Genomic DNA, 16,358 nt, shown 5'->3' on the forward strand with positions numbered 1-16,358 from the left:
TTTTGGTTCTTTCAAACAATAATATGTCCACGTTGGTCAAGCTGCACCCTTTTGTGACTCCCACACTGATGCTTTTTTCTGGAGCATTTACTTCTCCAGTCCACATAAGAAGTGTATTATTCTTTAGATGTATTTAAATATATTTTAATCATACATCTTGCACTAGTGAGCTAAGGGGGGGGTAGAATTATACCTTTATGATTAGCTACACTAATAATCTGCATGAGAACAAAGAGCTGCACATGAGTCTGAAGAATCTAATCTTGTCTGATAATTTTCTGCACTGTTTTCCTTCTGATTAAATTAGAATAAAGTTTGTATTTTTGCCTTTTAACTGTTACCTGATTTTATGATCTCATTATCTCTGAGAGCAGATGTGCTCTTACTGTAGTGATTCTTTGTCTTTTCTGGACATGTACACAGATTTTGAGCTTTGCTCGGATTTTTTTTATTATTTAAATAAAGAAACTTCTCACTTTAAAAGTTTTATTTGAAGTTGTTTCTTTAAACTCTAATTCTGAACCTCGAGTCTGTGAAACCTTAAAAACCTTGAGTACAGCGCTCCTGTCATGAAAATGCCTTTGTGTCGGTAAGCAAACACCGCGGGATCTGCGTCTTTATCACATTAACGGGAATTGGAGGGCGGCTCTTAATTCTCCGGCACGCGCTTTTTGGTGAGTTCGCGAGAACGCGCTGGAGATATCAGCTGTCCGGTGTGCTTTCCTGCCATAGACCGAGTGCGCCGCTGCTGGATTCACACTGTAGGACCGGAATGATGCAGGAGAGCCAGGAGCCAGAGCAGCAGACTGCTGGAGCCTCCGCCACCTCCTCAGGAGCCCAGGTCAGTAAGCAGGACGCGGGGGTTTATATCTGACCCTTCTCGGTGTGGGTGGAAGAATACACGGCAGAAACACCGTGTACAGTTGACTCTGAACAGCTAACTTGCAACAGGCATCGCAGACACGCACCCTGGCTGCCGTGGGAGTTATTAGATTTGTTCTGTGCTTTCTTTACGGTAGCTTGTGTCGAGGTGATGCAGCCTTAAACACGAGGGAAAGTAATGACCGTGATAATGATGTTAATGATCCAGATAAGCCCCGCGGGGTCATCGTGCAGGGCTCAGCAGGTGTGCAGATAACAGAGAGTATGGGCTCAAATTGGAGTCATAAATATTATTATTATTTGCTTTTAAGTTAAACACAGCATGCTTATACAGATTCAGTTGAGGACAATTACTACATTTGACATTTGTGAACTTATTAGCATGAAAAAAAAGAAAAAGGAGCGATAAGAAGAGAAAATTATAACAATGTTAACTAAATAAAAAGTAAAATAAAATAAAATAAGAAAATTCACGTGGAGTGTGAGGCATGAATTATGATTAGTTAGTTTTTAGGAATTCTAGAAATGGCTGCCAAATCGTACTTGCCAGTTTCCCTTTTCTATCAAATCTTATCTGTTCCCTGGCCACAGACACCATCTTATTAAGCCACCTTTTAAACACGGGGCCAAAGAAGACCGCCACTGTAAAAGAATAAGTTTCTTTGCAGCCAGCATACCCATTGTATTTATCTGTTGTGAAAAGGAAAAAGATTTGATTGATGCAAAGGATCCAAGTATAGCCAGTGTACCATCAAGTGGTACTTTTTTCCTAAATTGGTTTGAAAACCACGTAAAAAGCTGACTCCAAAAAGCTTTCAAGACAGGGCAATGCCAAAATAGATGTGCAAGGGAACCTTCACCGATATTACATCTGTCACATGAGAGGGATACAGAATTATAGATCTGGTTAAGTTTAGAAAAATGTAATCTGTGAATGACTTTAAACTAGATTAGTTTATATCTGGCATTTATTGAGCCTTTCTGAATATTGGACAAACAGTTTTGATATTGGTCCTCAGACAGAGGAACACCGAGGTCTTCAGTCCAGTCGTCATAAATATGTTGCGTAGTTCTGAAATGAGTTTTGTAACTTTTCAAACCAAAAGATTTTTGTAAATAATTTTGTGCAAAATATCTCTGACCACAAGACTCTGGGAACACATTGTTGTTTTTGTGTGTAGTCATTTCCATCATTGAAGGAGGCGCTCTCATGAATCATCAGGTGACACCAATGACTGGACGACATCGATTGGTTAATCTGTTGATGTGATATTTTCAGATTGCCACCTAATGGAAAACACTGAAAACCATGGCAAGCCGTGCCAACCCAAACCGAGTGGGTACTAATGGAAAAGAGCTAATACTCACCGGGGGAGTGTCTAGTAATGATTAAATGCAGAGATGTGTAAACACTGAGTGAAGAAGAAAGCAGATGCCTCCACCTTTGGCCTTTGTGTGGTGCTCTGAAGCACTGGAATCCACTCGGCTGCAGCCCAGCTTTCTGTAAAAATTACTTTTGTAAACATCAGCTACGGCTTTATTCTGTACACATTAAGCTCTTTATGAACCGTGAGAGGGAATCCACGGAGGCCCCGGCTCACGGGGAGCTTAGATTGTTTTCCATTTCTGGTACTCGCTCTCTGCCAGTAGCTGTGAGGACAAGGTAACAGTGTTTGTGTACAGAACCAAAGCAGGCTTGACTTCAACAGATTTCCTACTTTGTGATAGAACATGTGACAAATGGATATATGAGAGAAAACAAAGTTAATGTATTGACGTTCATTAGTAAAATAATAATTGACAACAGGACCAGGACACTCATCTCATTTCAGCTCAGTGTTCACTGTTGTTTACAGCCAGGAAATAGAAAAAAAAAAGCTTTATATCATGTACAAATTTTTATGAATGATAGTCAAATGTCACAGCAATATACTAGACCTTAAAGGACACAAGTACCAAGGTTAGCTAAGCATTTGACCTTGGCCTTCACTGTTAGTGAGCAAGGTCAAAGTTAACCTTGAAATATAATTTCAAACAACCATATCGAGTAATACATGATATGAAAGGGCATGGAGAGAGCTGTGCTACACACCTTTTAGTTTTTCATTACAACACATTACGATGTCACAGTGTTAAGAAATATATTCTAAAACACTTCTTCAGTAAAGACTCAGAGAAGAGAAACACAGAACTTCTTGCAGCCTCCAGACTGAGAAAGTGTGTGTGTGTGTGTGTGTGTGTGTGTGTGTGTGTGTGTGTGTGTGTGTGTGTGTGTGTGTGTGTGTGTGTGTGTGTGTGTGTGTGTTGGTCTCGAAGTCCAGCAGTTCATCAAAACAAAAAGCACTTAGACTAAAACAGATATAGCTACGTTAATCCTACTGTAAAACAATAAGACAAGGTACGACCTCTTCCCATACTCCCAGGATGTAGGTGCGCATTCCACACCAAGCCTTTGTAGCCTGCTAAAGATCACACATCCTATCACTACACAATTGATTATATGCCTCTAAGTATACATGGTTGAATATTTCCTAATACAAATAACTACATGCAGTATTCTACCATATGCAAACTTGTATCACTAAAAGATTATACTGACTACTAAATACAATTTATCATTGACACACAGTGACCCATAAAGTTAGACACTGCAGCTTTTTGAAGCCAAAGATTTCAAAGAATTCTGCCCCAGTCATATGTGTAAAGATAAAAAAAATTATATATATATATATATATACCATTTTAGCATGTAAAGTCAGCGTCACACTGATTAGGATAAAGGATCACCTGCCAACTTTGTATATTTAATATTATAATATTCATAATAGGTACTGTTGCCCTTAATACAGTTTTCTGAATAAATAAGTTAAGTTTAATAATATAATTATTATGAAATTATAACTACGGTAATAATTATGAAAGGATTTTTCATAAAAAAATTAATGTGTTGTTAAAATGAATAATTCATTCTTTACATACGTTTTAGATAAAAGGAAAATATCGCTAAAATGTATTTCCTTTTCTGACGGCACACTTCCGATTTTGGTCAAGCACTCAGTTTTTGCTGAGAAACAGGCTCCATGCTAGTGATGGTAAATTTGATTCTTTTTACTGAATCGAGTTTTAATGAGTCACTCACCAAAGTGAATCGCGTTTTTTGAGTCACTGAGTCAGTTGACCAGAGAGTGCAAAAAAATGTACATTTTCACTCAAACTTAATTTGTTTCTCTTTGCATGTAAATCCTACTGCTAAGATGAATGATTCTAAAAGAAAACAACTATTTTATCGAGCAAAAAAGAGCAAAAACATTTCTAAAATTAAGCAATTTCCTATCAAAATTGCTTAATAAACATTTATTTTGTTTATTTTTATTTTATTAGTATTTTCCTTAAATATGTCAAATATATATTTTCTCATTTAAATGTCCACTGAGCTGTGAGCCAGGGGGTGGTAATGCGCCTTAACATTGGTTGCCAACCAAGAAGAAGAATGAGGGAGGGGGTGAGTGAGTGATTCGTTTGCTCTACGATTCAACACAGGGGGGAGGGGGTGAGTAGCTCAAATGTGCTGTTCTATGTTAACAGAGCGATGCTACTGTGAACCGAGGAGCTATTGTCTTGATGTGAGCTTCAGGGTTTTTTCTTCCAGTTCAGAGCAGAAATTTTTTTGTTAAGATACTGGATGTTGTGTTTTTCTCCACAATTTTAATTATAAGCTAGATACATTGCTGCTAACAGCAACAGGGATGAGTCAGTGAGTCAGTTGGGCTTGTGAATCATGATTCAGGAGTCAGTAAAGTGATTCTCGAGTATTGAACGATTCGTTCATGATTCGCGCATCACTACTTCACATGCTAAAGGCAATATGGAGATGTAATCAGATGCCATCTACTCTGAATTATCAGGCTGGAACGCTGTAAGTTACCTTACGCAGGGGCCATGCTAATCTTCTCTGTATCGTATCCAATTTAGTGTACGCGCTTGCCGAAACAAGCGAAACAACAGTGCTTGCTTCAGCAAGTGCGTACGCTATATTGGATACGATACAGAGAAGATTAGCATGGCCCCTGCGCAAGGATGACACGCAAATTTGTGAAGTGTAAGTTACCTTATATGACAGTTTATACAGATAGCTTTGGATATTATTGCATATTTTGCTAACATGAATGTTTTAGTGAGATTAATGCTCTTTATTGATGTAAACACGATTCTACCTGTTGAGATGGAGTTTATTTTCTGTCATTTCAGTTTTCACCAAATGTTCATGGAGACAATTAAATAAGCTGCAACTAAACTCCAGGGTCTTCATTTGTGGTTTAACTTGGGGTCACCGACATCCTTGTTGAAAACACTACAGGCACTTTTTTTGTTTGGGGTATTTAAAACATTATTTTTCGAAACAGAAGTAGGACTTCACACTGACACACAAAGATTAAGATATTACACAAAGAATTTCCATGTTAACACTGCTGACCTCAGCATGTTTAATAAAAACACCATAAAACATCACAGTTTTAGTATAGATCTCTCTGAGTGCTTTTGTTTTACTTTTTTTGTTCCTTCATTGACTCCAGCATCACTGCTCTCTCTTTCTGTCTGCTGTTTATTCAGAAACAGAAGAAGACTGGATGTGGTGTGCACCAGTGCCAGGACTGCAACAAGACCTTTAAGTCAAAACACAATTTAAAGCTTCACCAGAGAATTCACACCGGAGAGAGACCACACAGCTGTGATGAGTGTGGAGCAGCTTTCAACACTTTAATCACTCTACAAGTCCACCAGCGCATCCACACAGGAGAAAAACCCTACAACTGTGAAGAGTGCGGCGCAGTCTTTGCACTTTCAGATACCCTGAAAAAGCATCTCCGTGTCCACACTGGAGAGAAACCCTATGTTTGTGACGAATGTGGCAAACGGTTTACAGAGTCCGGCTCCCTCAGGGGCCATCAACGTTTGCACACTGGAGAGAAACCATATAGCTGTGACCTGTGTGACAAAACCTTTGCATACCTGGGGGCCCTAAAGACCCATCGCCGTAGGCACACTGGAGAGAAGCCATACTGGTGCGACAAGTGCAACAAAACCTTCACTCAGCGGTCCAGTCTAAACCTCCACAGGCGTGTGCACACTGGAGAGAGACCGTTCTGGTGCGAAACATGCGGGGAAACGTTTGTTTGGCAAAACAGCCTGAAGGAGCATCAACTCTCTCACACCGGGTACCCGTGCAGTCGCTGTGGGGACGTGTTCCCTGATCGAAGCCTTCTGTACAATCACAACCTTGGTCACAGGTGGAGAGATAAACTGGTCAAGAGAGCAATGCAAAAGAAAGCTGAGGCTGGGAATCAACAGCCTGTGTAGAGGTTTCAGCTTTTGCTTCTGTAGCAGGGGCAATAAGAACTGACTTGTGGGCACGACCTTCAGACTCACCGTCTGATGACAAAACTGACCTCAGTCCAGCCCAAGCAGGAAAACGGATGAAGGGTATGGAGTTTTTTATTTGACAAATGATTAAAATTCCTTTTTAATGCTTCTGATTTCAAACTAAGTTTTGTCAGCTTGATAAAGAAATGACTGAAACACTTGTGGGGCCTGTTTGGTAGACTGATGTTGATCTTAACTGATTTCATTTTACTCCTTTTCTTAGTTGAAGCTTATTGTTCTAATCGTTTTTGCTGCTTTAACCGTTTTTGATTTTATTTTGTTGTTTAGGGATTTACTTTTAAGTCTTTTATTGCTGATTATTTTCTTGTGTTCTTTTCTTCATGTTTCCTCTTCTGATTTGTTTAATTTAGGTCTATACAGAGTCTTTAAAGGTGAGCTTTTATGCTTTGTATTTGCACCTGGATTAAGATATCCTCTCTAAATAAAGGTTTTCTTTTTGAATCCTTCCTGTTTCTTTTATGCAGTGTTCCACAGTCATAGGTCGTGTCCAAATTCATGGGCTGCATCCTCCTGAGGCCGCATTTGTAGACCGATTCCGTCACAGCGACGCGCCGAAGGCTGTCCAAATTCGTAGACTCCTCCGAATGCAGCCGACAAATGCATCCTCCTTTTCCCCGAATTTGAAGGATGGGTCGGGTGTGTCCTGTGTGGTCCACCATATCCCAGAATTCATAGCGCGGCCCAGCCAAACTCCAGTTTCCAACAATGGCGGCCGCTACTAAGTTTTATTATTACTCTGATTATTCTTTCTGGGTCACAAAATAAACTTTTAACATTTTCAGGCGAGAAAGTAGCTGTGTAAACATTAAATATCTGCTCGGTTTATCAAGATAACGCATATTTGCAAAAGTGCTTCGACGTTTTCGGAGCATCTGCTACCCACCAGCTCGATAGCTAGTCGGGAGCTCGAGGGTCACTGAAGCCGCCGAGAACGGCCCAACTCCCTGCACATCATTTTCAGATCACCGCGGACTTTCGCTACTCCGGTTAAACGTAATATATAAGTAACTTAGACAACCTAAAAATGTTATTGTTGGGCTTTTTTCAGTGTTTTATTTGTTCGTGAGTAAATCGGTTTGGCTGAGATTAAAGTTATTAGATTAGATAAAATAAAACTTTATTAATCCCCCGGGTGGGTTCCTCCGGGATTTTCGCACAGCTGAATAAACGTCAAACAAAAAACTGATTAAACAGAAGTGAGAGACGGTTGAGAATTTATGCCAGTGTCCTGTTATATTTTAGACAGCAAGGAGCAGACGGCTGAGTTTATTAAACTCCACCGAGACAGCGGTGACGCTAATCAGAAGGCTAGACCGTCCAATTTCACGGCCGTTTACTTCCGGCCTACCCGACCTTCTGAGGACCCGGCCCACGTAGACCGCGAAGGCCGGGTCCTCAGGAGGATGCAGCCCATGAATTTGGACACGATCATACTGGCTCATGCAGGTGGCAGAAACAAAACTATCAGGTACTCCTGAGAGAACAGGGCGGAGTCTGGAGAGATGAAGGTGACGTCTATCAGAGTTGTTACTCAAGCTTTCACTGAAGCTTCATGTATCATAACTGATGGAGAAATAATGACTTTTTTATTTCAGTTTCCTCTTGACTTTTATCTTTAAGGCTGCAAAGAGAACAACACTTTGGTCAGTGTGCTGATGTTTATGTTGCTGAGTCAGTATTCCTGTTGCTGCTGACTAAATGCAGAAATATCAGCATGGAGCAATAACCAATAACGTTATGAGCATCATTCCAATATCTGCTCAGCAGCCACAGTCACAGGTCAGAGGAATGGACACATTTATGTAAGATGATGTTCTGAGCGTTTTAATAAACACTGAAAGAAACCGACTGAGGGTGAGCAGAGCAGGTTTCCACACTCTGACAAGACTTTGACTGGAGACATTACAGCTTCTGTTGGAGAGGAACATTTAAGAGAAGAGTAACCGAGACACGTGACTACAGGTAGATTCCGTGTGTGTGTGTGTGTGTGTGTGTGTGTGTGTGTGTGTGTGTGTGTGTGTGTGTGTGTGTGTGTAGCTTGAGCTACAATGAACCAAATAACAGCTGATGAGGTGGTAACCACTGGGAACGCGTCCTCAGGGTTCGTGTTGTTTTCTGGGTAAATGCTTCTTCAGCATAACTGAAGAAGCTGCACTAAAAGATGAGGATGATGTTCAATGGTGGTGGTGACACATACAGGTTAATATTTCACTGCTTTCTGTTTTAAATCTTCCTTCTGTTAAACTCTTAGCTGTTTTCTTGAGCTGTACAGCTTCAACCAACATGAAATCAAGATCATCAAAATGTAATGACCTCGACAGGAAATCTGCAGTGAGCCAGATGTGTTTTAATAAAGTTTAATGAAAGAATAATTGTTGCTTCAGGATGTTACAATCAGTCACTGACAGTGCTGATTTAAGAGGAAATATCAATCCAGACTTATTTTTTTTAGCTCCAGAAATATGCAGGTGTTCCAAGCATTTCTATCTCTGTAATTGAATTGATAAGGGATTAATGTTAAAATGAATCTTCATGTGAACCCCTCTCCCCAAATCTAATTGAAGTAGAATCACATAAACTGATTGTAACATGAATTATAGATATAGATCGATATAGATATAGATATATCTATATCGATATATCTATCTCTCCATGTGTGATTCAATGTTTATATATGATGATAGAGAGAGAGAGAGGCGGGCGGCTGGCTTTGGATGATTAAATGTCAACAACCTAAATGAATGTGGGGGTGGGGTCAGTATAAAAGTGAGGAGAAGATGGGGTCTTCCCTTTTATCTTCTGCAAGATGACCAATTCTGAATACTGGATCTAAGAGGTTCACAGTTAAAAGTTCCAGCAGAGACGCTAACAGCAGTCAACCTGTGAATTGATAAGCCAAAAATTCCAAAATCATCTCCTGAGTTTTAAGGTGTTTGATGGCTAATTCAGAAGGATTTTGATCTACAGCATACTTCCACTGGATGCCCAGCTGCTTTCTTGTTGGGTGATTATCATCTACACAGAACAATAAGAATAAGAGCACCTTCAGATCTGACACTGCTCATCCCTCCTCCAGCCTCTCCTCACTACAGATAAGAACAAGATCAGCATTAACTCAGAGTAGTAAAATTAGATAAGTATGGTTTAAGTGATTTTCTTATTGTTTTGTGATTTTTATTATTTGATTTTGATTTTGCTTTGGAAAATTAAAATTTCCTGCAATTAAAATCTAAATTGTGGACTTTGGCCTTTTAACCTTTTTTCCAAATTGTAAAGAAAAAAGTCTGAGTGTTATTCTTTAAATTTGATTACAATTTTTTTTCCTTGGAGTCTGCTGTCCAGGCTATTAAAATCATCCCAGAAATAACAGAATCAATAGGAGCGCACTTCCGTCATCAGGTGGGACTGATAGGATTCGACCTGCAGGCTTAGCAGGTTACCTGGACCATACTGAGATAGTAGTGGGCGAGTCCCCTCACCCACATCAGCTCCAGCTGAACCCTACATGATCTACTGGGTAAGACTCACAAGATCAGAGATTAGGACTTTTCAATCAGAGAGCCAAAATCAACTTCCTGCATCAGGGATTCTTTGGGCCTAAAGATCAACAGCTTAAAAGATGACTTTTAGCACTGAAATATTCCCTCCACACATCTGCATCAGAACCACAGCTGTCTTCTGCCTGTATCCAAGATGCAGATCTAATGATACTATCATAAAGTTGTAATTGACAAAGGGTTAGGGTGTCCTGGTGCCAAATGCTCAAATGTGAAGCTGAGACACTCAATGGACAAGTGGAGAAAAGAAGATGCCTTTTATTTGTTAGTCTCACAAACAGAACAAAAACATCAGAAGGAAATCACATAATAGGGGCTGTCAGCTCTGTAAGCTCACAGCAAAGGACTGAGACACAAGTTAGAAAGAGAAAGAGACAAAAAGAGGACAGTAAACTGTTTAAATAAGTCCATGTTTACATTCTACATTAGAAAGCAGCTGAACAATTCAAAGGTTTATTTTAAGTATTAGACTCTAGAATCAGAGCTTTGCTGAAGCCTGTGATTTTCTGTGTGTCAGCTCGTCCTTTAAAAACAGTTTTATGTCTCGCAGGTTTTTGCATGTTTCTATGTTGCACCACACCAGCTACTTCCTTTGGCTTTTTCCACTGAACTGGTGAGTGACGCTGTCATTTCTCAACACAGGTCTGGTTAAAACTTACGCATACTGTGAGAAATCAGAGCTGCTGAAACCTGCTGAGGAAATAGGAAATCCTTTCTTAATGCTGCTCCACAGTGAGAACAGTCAGACCCCACAGGCCCAGAGGTACAGCTGCAGGTGGTGTCAAGGGAGCTTGTAGTGCCACTATTCATTCACACACTGGTGGAGGCAAGCTACAGTTGTAGCCTCAGCTGCCCTGGGGCAGACTGACAGAGGCGAGGCTGCCATATCGCGCCATCGGCCCCTCTGGCCAACACCAGTAGGCGGGAGGTGAAGTGTCTTGCCTAAGGATACAACGACCAGGACAGAGAGCCCAGGGATCGAACCGGCAACCTTCCGGATACTGATGCGCTTCCCAACCCCCTGAGCCACGGTCGCCCGATTAACAGCAAAGACAAAGAGGAAATATGGTAGTGGGCAGGGCAGTGTGATCCCACTGTGTATTTCCTGATCTACATCGTACCGTCACACTCAGAACAGCTGAAGCAACTTTTCCTCCTCTCAGAAAGCTGCAGAACCAGAGTGAGTCCTGATATTTCTCATTCTCACATCTTTCATACTTCTGATAGAACATAAAAGCCATTTTAAACCAGTCCTGACTAAAGGAAAAAAGTAGGTAAGGCTTCTGCTAGTGTTCAGGAAGGTAATCTGAATATATGAATACAAATCTTCTTTTGACTAAGGCTCAGCATTTCCTGGTGCCAAGTGCACTGACAAACTACCTCACACTTAAATATGCTGAAAATGTTTGAGAACACTAATTTTGCTGGTTTCATCTCTCAAGAGAAAAAAAAGCACCTGTATAGTCGACATTTACTGTTTCAAGCAAAAAATGATAAGGAAACCAAATACAAACAAACCAGAGATCAGTCAGGAGGGAAACACAGAGAGAAACGGTCTGTGACCACCTGCTAAATTGTTACACTGCAAATAAGCTCTACTTGAAATAAGCCAGATATTCTTACATCTGACAAAATTGTCTTGTTTTGAGATAAAAATCTGCTAATTGGGGTAAGCAAAAGTTGCTTGGCTAACAACAACACAATTTTGGCGATGAGTCCAGGTTCTGCCTACAGTTCACCACTTCAGCTTGTGCTTAATGGATTGTTATAAGATTCATGAGACGGTTGACTCATTTTCACTCATGAATGCTTCCTTCTACAACTACAGAGTGTACATAACATGTAGCACAATATTTAAAATTGGTCCAACATTGGTTTAACACAACAAACCAAGAGACCGTGGAGGTGAATCATTTCAAAGATGAACCTAGGATTTTTACACAGTTTAACTGAGTAAAGTGGATTTATTTTTCAGCACAAGAACCATGGTTGTCCAAAAAAATTTGACTTCATCTTTGAACCAGACCTATGACGTTGACGATACATCCATGAACCCTTACTTTATGGTGGTCTACAGTCTGGTGTTCCTCGTAAGTTTCAAATTATCCAATTGTGCTCTGTTAGAAATTGGTTTATGTGCCGGTGTATGCACCAATCCTTTTCTTTTCCTTCCACTCTGTCTATTTTCAGGTGGGTTTACTCCTCAATGGCTTTACATTGAAGGTCTATCTTTGTCGAGATTGGCCTGAGGTATCCAACAGCTTGATGGTCTACTTGAAGAACCTGACAGCTGCTGACTTCCTGCTCTGCCTCTGTCTGCCACTCCGCATTACCTACTATGCCAGCAGCTCTCCCATCATTCGTAGGCTTTACTGCAGCTTTGGAGCTTCTGCCTTCTTCATCAACATGTGTGCCAGTATATTATTCATGGGGTACATCGCTGCCAACAGGTAAGGAACCTTTATTATTTAAGGCTGTAGTTACCGATAATGTAAAAACTAGATTAAGTGGTTAACCACTACCCTGTGCTCCTGACAAAAGCATGAATGTATCCTTTTGACTTAACTGACTTCTTCAGATTAGGCACCTTTAGTGAAGTTGTATTCTGCCTATTTCTCGTCTCTCTCCAGGTATCTAAGGATCATCCATCCATCAGGAACTCACATGCTGCAGACACTGCAGACTGCACAAATCATCTCTGTCATCACCTGGGTTTTTCTCCTGGCTCCAACAATTGTATATATCATAATTTTTTTCAGTTCCCAGGAACCTCTGACCTTTAATCCTAGCCGCTGCGTTCACCTGTTTAGTCCATCAGTCAGCCTGTTGTTCAGAATAATCAACACCTTCTCTGCCTTCATCTTCCTCTTAGTCTTCATATCCATGGTCTTCTTCTACTACAGCATCTCCCGCAGGTTGCTGGAGGCACAGCAGAGGCAGCTGGCCTCCTCTGGCTCTGAGAAGCTGGTGAAGTCTCGCAGAAACATGTTGGTGCTGGTCAGCATCTTCTGTGTTTGCTTTGTCCCATTTTACCTGGTTCGTCTTCCCTTTACGTTTCTGTGGAGCGATGACTCAGTAGGTCCAGTATTGTTCTACCTGAAGGAGGTGACCACCATGGTGTCAGTTTTCAACGTCTGCCTCGACCCTCTTGTTTACTTTTTCCTCAGCAATACTTTTGGGGAGAAGGTGAGAAAGGCAACCTGGAGAGCCAAACATCCGACTACAAACGAGGAGAATAAGAGCAGGAGGGACAAGCTGGACATCATTACATGAGAACCAGTGACTTCAACCAGTTAGTTGTGAAAATGTACATTTTAGATTTCAATTTTGTTTTACAAGTTGATAAAACCAGTGTCATGGACCTTTATCCTCGCAAACCAAAGTCAGAAATCAAAACAGAGCTAAAATCAACACAGAAACATTTCCACAGAGACGCATCAGTGTTTATGTTTCTAGTTTTCAGGAATGAGCTCAAAGGCTGATTTAGTATGAACTGAACCATTCTGTGGTCAAATTCAAATGTTGTTCATATGGTTCTGGCTCTTTGGCTCACATGATTTAATGATTTAGTTTTATACAATTTAGTATTGCATTTTACATTGCTTAGTATGTTTGCTAATTTCTAGTTTATGTGCTTTTGTTTATTAGGTTACCTTTGTGCCTTTGTCTTCATCTATGTGTCCTTCGCTCCCTCTCTATCTGTGTGTCTTCTTTGCCCTTCAGCTCTTAGTCGTGTCCTATCTTTCTGTCTCCCTCTTTTGTTACCATGCTTCCCCTCCTTGTGTTTCATTCCTCTTCTCCCCTCTATGTCATGTGAATCCATGTCTGTTTCTTCAACGAACCCAGTGTCAAGCTGTGTGTCTTAGTGTGTTTCCTGTTTTATTTTGCACCCTGTGCTCAGCGGGTTCAGTTTTGCTTCCCTCTGTCTAGTCTACTGCTTGTGTTCCCCATCTGTTTCCATTTCCCTCCCTTCCCCCAATTTCAATGTAAAGAGGAACTTTTATCCTGTTCAGCAGTAATTTGTACAGTTCATAATGAAAATTAAACAAAAGACAATGACTGAATTCCTTTTGCTTATAAATAAAAAAACAACAACAACATTTATAACCCATTTTCCTACTTTAGAGTTTTTCCACAAATATGTCAAAGTTGTGTTATGTAATGTAAAAATAAGTGTGTGCTTCATGTTTTTGGCTTAAATAAAGACAAATGTTTTGAGGTTGGTGTGGTCAAGTCAAGCTGAGTTTTATTGTCAATATATACTCAAGTATGCAGTGGGATAAAATATTGTCCTCCTGGATCAAAAGTGCAAACTGTAAAACTAAAATTGAAAAATTAAAAATTAAATTATACATATATACAACTTTACAGAATAGATAAACTAAATACAAGTATAAAGGCATTGTACTTGAATAGAGATAGAGTAAGAATGGAAAAGAGTGAGAATAAATACATTAGTACCCTACATCCTGCACCTTTTTCACTTCTGTTTAGCTGAAGACTTTTCAGGGAGTTTTTTGGACATCCTGATAATAATGGATTACAGTCGTCCAGCCTGGAAGTAATGAATGCATGAACTAGTTTTTCAGCGTCAGCAAGAGACATTCTAATTTTAGAGATGTTGCACAAATAGAACAAAGCAATCTTACATATTTGTTTAATATGTGCGTTGAAGGACATATCCTGGTCAAAAATGACTCCAAGGTTCCTCACAGCGTTACTGGAGGCCAAGGTAATGCCATCCAGAGTAAGAATCTGCTTAGATACCATATTTCTAAGCAGCATAATGAGAGGCTGCGTTCTCTCACACATTATGTTCACTTATTATCAGCACATGTTGTTGTTCTGTGGAAGCTAACATCTTGTAGTTTCTGACACTTTGCATGTTTAGCATGAGGCTAAAATTCCCCCTCAGTGGGTCACTGGTGACCTGCTGGATGTTCAGAGGTTCATTAAATCCAACATGACTAAAAACTCAAATGTCAAAGGAAATAAACAAAATATTTAAAGTCAATCATTCTGATCATAATTGTACTTTGACCTTTAACCTCTCTGCTCTGTGTGGTTTCCTCTTTCAGAGCAGAAAAACATAACAGCTGAGTCTCGACAGAACGCCACTCTGACATGTCGAGCTCCACACAACAAGACCAGAGTTGTAGAGTGGAGTAGAGCTGAAATGAAGTCAGAATATGTGCTTTATTATCAGGATAGTCACTTTTATCCAGCCAACCAGCATCCATCTTTTAAGAACCGGGTGGATCTGCAAGACAGACAGATGAAGGATGGAGACGTGTCTTTGACTCTGAAGGATGTGACGGCTAATGATGCTGGAACATACGAGTGTGGTGTCTTCATGGATGGAGCACACTCATTGGAGTTAAGCATCATCTACCTGGTTGTTCCTCCAGGTGAGTGAGTAGAGTTGAGTGTGTGTGTGATCAGAGGTGAAGCTGCTTCCTGGTTGTTGATGTTTGTTTCTAAAGATGTTGTTGATGAGACTTTGTAGAAAGCAGCTGGTCTGAGTGATGTGATCAGAGTGCAGTAGATAATGTCTGACAGCAGTTTGAAGAGCAAATGGATTCTGTTCTGTTCTTCACTCATCACTGTTGTACCTGACAGCTGACACCTCACACCTGTTTCTCACCTGCAGGTCAGACAGAAGGGCAAGAGAAGGATGAAGACAAGATGGAAGAAAGGAAGATGACGGAGTGGGTGGATCTGTTGGAATTATTGTTGGTCTGTCAGTTTCTGCTCTGCTTCTTGTTGCTCTTGTTATTGTTTTTCTGATCTGCAGAAAATATTAACTACAGAATCTGGATTTTATCTAGCATCCTGTTGAACTGCAGCAGGTTGAAATGTCTCAGAGCTTTTTACAGCTTTGAGTCTGCTGCTGCTGTTCAGAGTTCTGGGTATTGTCAGTGTTTTAAAGTCATGCAGAAACAGATGTAATGAGCACAGATAGCAGGCCTACAGTACTGTATGTCTATTTCATTTTTACTCAAAGGTTTTGTCTTGAGATTTGAGTGTCTTACTGATCAACAGATCAAACGGCCACTTTAGACTTCAGTATCACATCCCTGCTGAATGTCAACAGTGAACTTTGCATAATTTGCATCTTTTAATAAATCTAGTTTGTCAGATCTTCCAGCTACATCATGTGTTATGACCCAGGTCATTGTTGCCGTGTGGTGCTGTTACTCGCCACACCATGCGGGGGCATTGCTTGTACTCTGTGATGTCTGTGTTATATAAGTTTCCAGGTGGAGGCTGACCATTGGTGGAAGAGAGAATGAGGCCAGCTACAAATTGGGATCTGATTGGGCCGGCAGCCCCTCGTCCTACTTCCTGTTTCCAGAGCCATTGCGGGGGGCGTGGTATGAAAAGGGAAAAAAAAAAACCCCAAAACACTTGGACACTGCTAGCACGGTGCACCCACAGAAACGCAAAGCAGGAAATGAAGCATAGCTGAATATGTTT

The 16,358-nt window shown here is 40.5% G+C and overlaps 2 protein-coding genes, 1 non-coding gene and 1 pseudogene across 3 annotated transcripts; 3 read left to right on the plus strand and 1 right to left on the minus strand.

The window, feature by feature from the left end:
- The first annotated feature begins 614 nt into the window (after positions 1-614).
- LOC101472219 (uncharacterized) lies at positions 615-6,765 on the plus strand. The gene is made up of 2 exons (XM_076878807.1): positions 615-841; positions 5,494-6,765. Exons 1-2 carry the CDS (start codon positions 773-775, stop codon positions 6,238-6,240), a joined length of 816 nt encoding a protein of 271 aa, XP_076734922.1. The 5' UTR covers positions 615-772; the 3' UTR covers positions 6,241-6,765.
- Positions 4,807-4,877, minus strand: LOC111501514 (U6 spliceosomal RNA; annotated as a pseudogene).
- LOC111501513 (U6 spliceosomal RNA) lies at positions 4,889-4,994 on the plus strand. The gene has a single exon (XR_002721529.3). It is a non-coding gene; the product is annotated as a U6 spliceosomal RNA (small nuclear RNA).
- A 3,876-nt stretch (positions 6,766-10,641) lies between the features above and the next one.
- LOC101466324 (P2Y purinoceptor 14) lies at positions 10,642-14,065 on the plus strand. Its single transcript, XM_004571571.4, has 4 exons — positions 10,642-11,061; positions 11,857-11,971; positions 12,072-12,331; positions 12,512-14,065. The coding sequence occupies exons 2-4, from the start codon at positions 11,867-11,869 to the stop codon at positions 13,152-13,154; spliced, it is 1,008 nt and encodes a 335-aa protein (XP_004571628.3). The 5' UTR covers positions 10,642-11,061; positions 11,857-11,866; the 3' UTR covers positions 13,155-14,065.
- Positions 14,066-16,358: the final 2,293 nt, after the last annotated feature.

Source organism: Maylandia zebra, linkage group LG3, assembly GCF_041146795.1.
Source record: "Maylandia zebra isolate NMK-2024a linkage group LG3, Mzebra_GT3a, whole genome shotgun sequence".
NCBI lineage: Eukaryota > Metazoa > Chordata > Actinopteri > Cichliformes > Cichlidae > Maylandia > Maylandia zebra.

Coding starts and splice junctions, on each gene's coding strand:
- LOC101472219 (XM_076878807.1), top strand. CDS start 773: ATGATGCAGGAGAGCCAGGAGCCAGAGCAGCAGACTGCTGGAGCCTCC. Junction 842..5,493: donor CCACCTCCTCAGGAGCCCAG/GTCAGTAAGCAG, acceptor CTGTTTATTCAG/AAACAGAAGAAGACTGGATG.
- LOC101466324 (XM_004571571.4), top strand. CDS start 11,867: ATGGTTGTCCAAAAAAATTTGACTTCATCTTTGAACCAGACCTATGAC. Junction 11,972..12,071: donor TCTACAGTCTGGTGTTCCTC/GTAAGTTTCAAA, acceptor GTCTATTTTCAG/GTGGGTTTACTCCTCAATGG. Junction 12,332..12,511: donor GGGTACATCGCTGCCAACAG/GTAAGGAACCTT, acceptor GTCTCTCTCCAG/GTATCTAAGGATCATCCATC.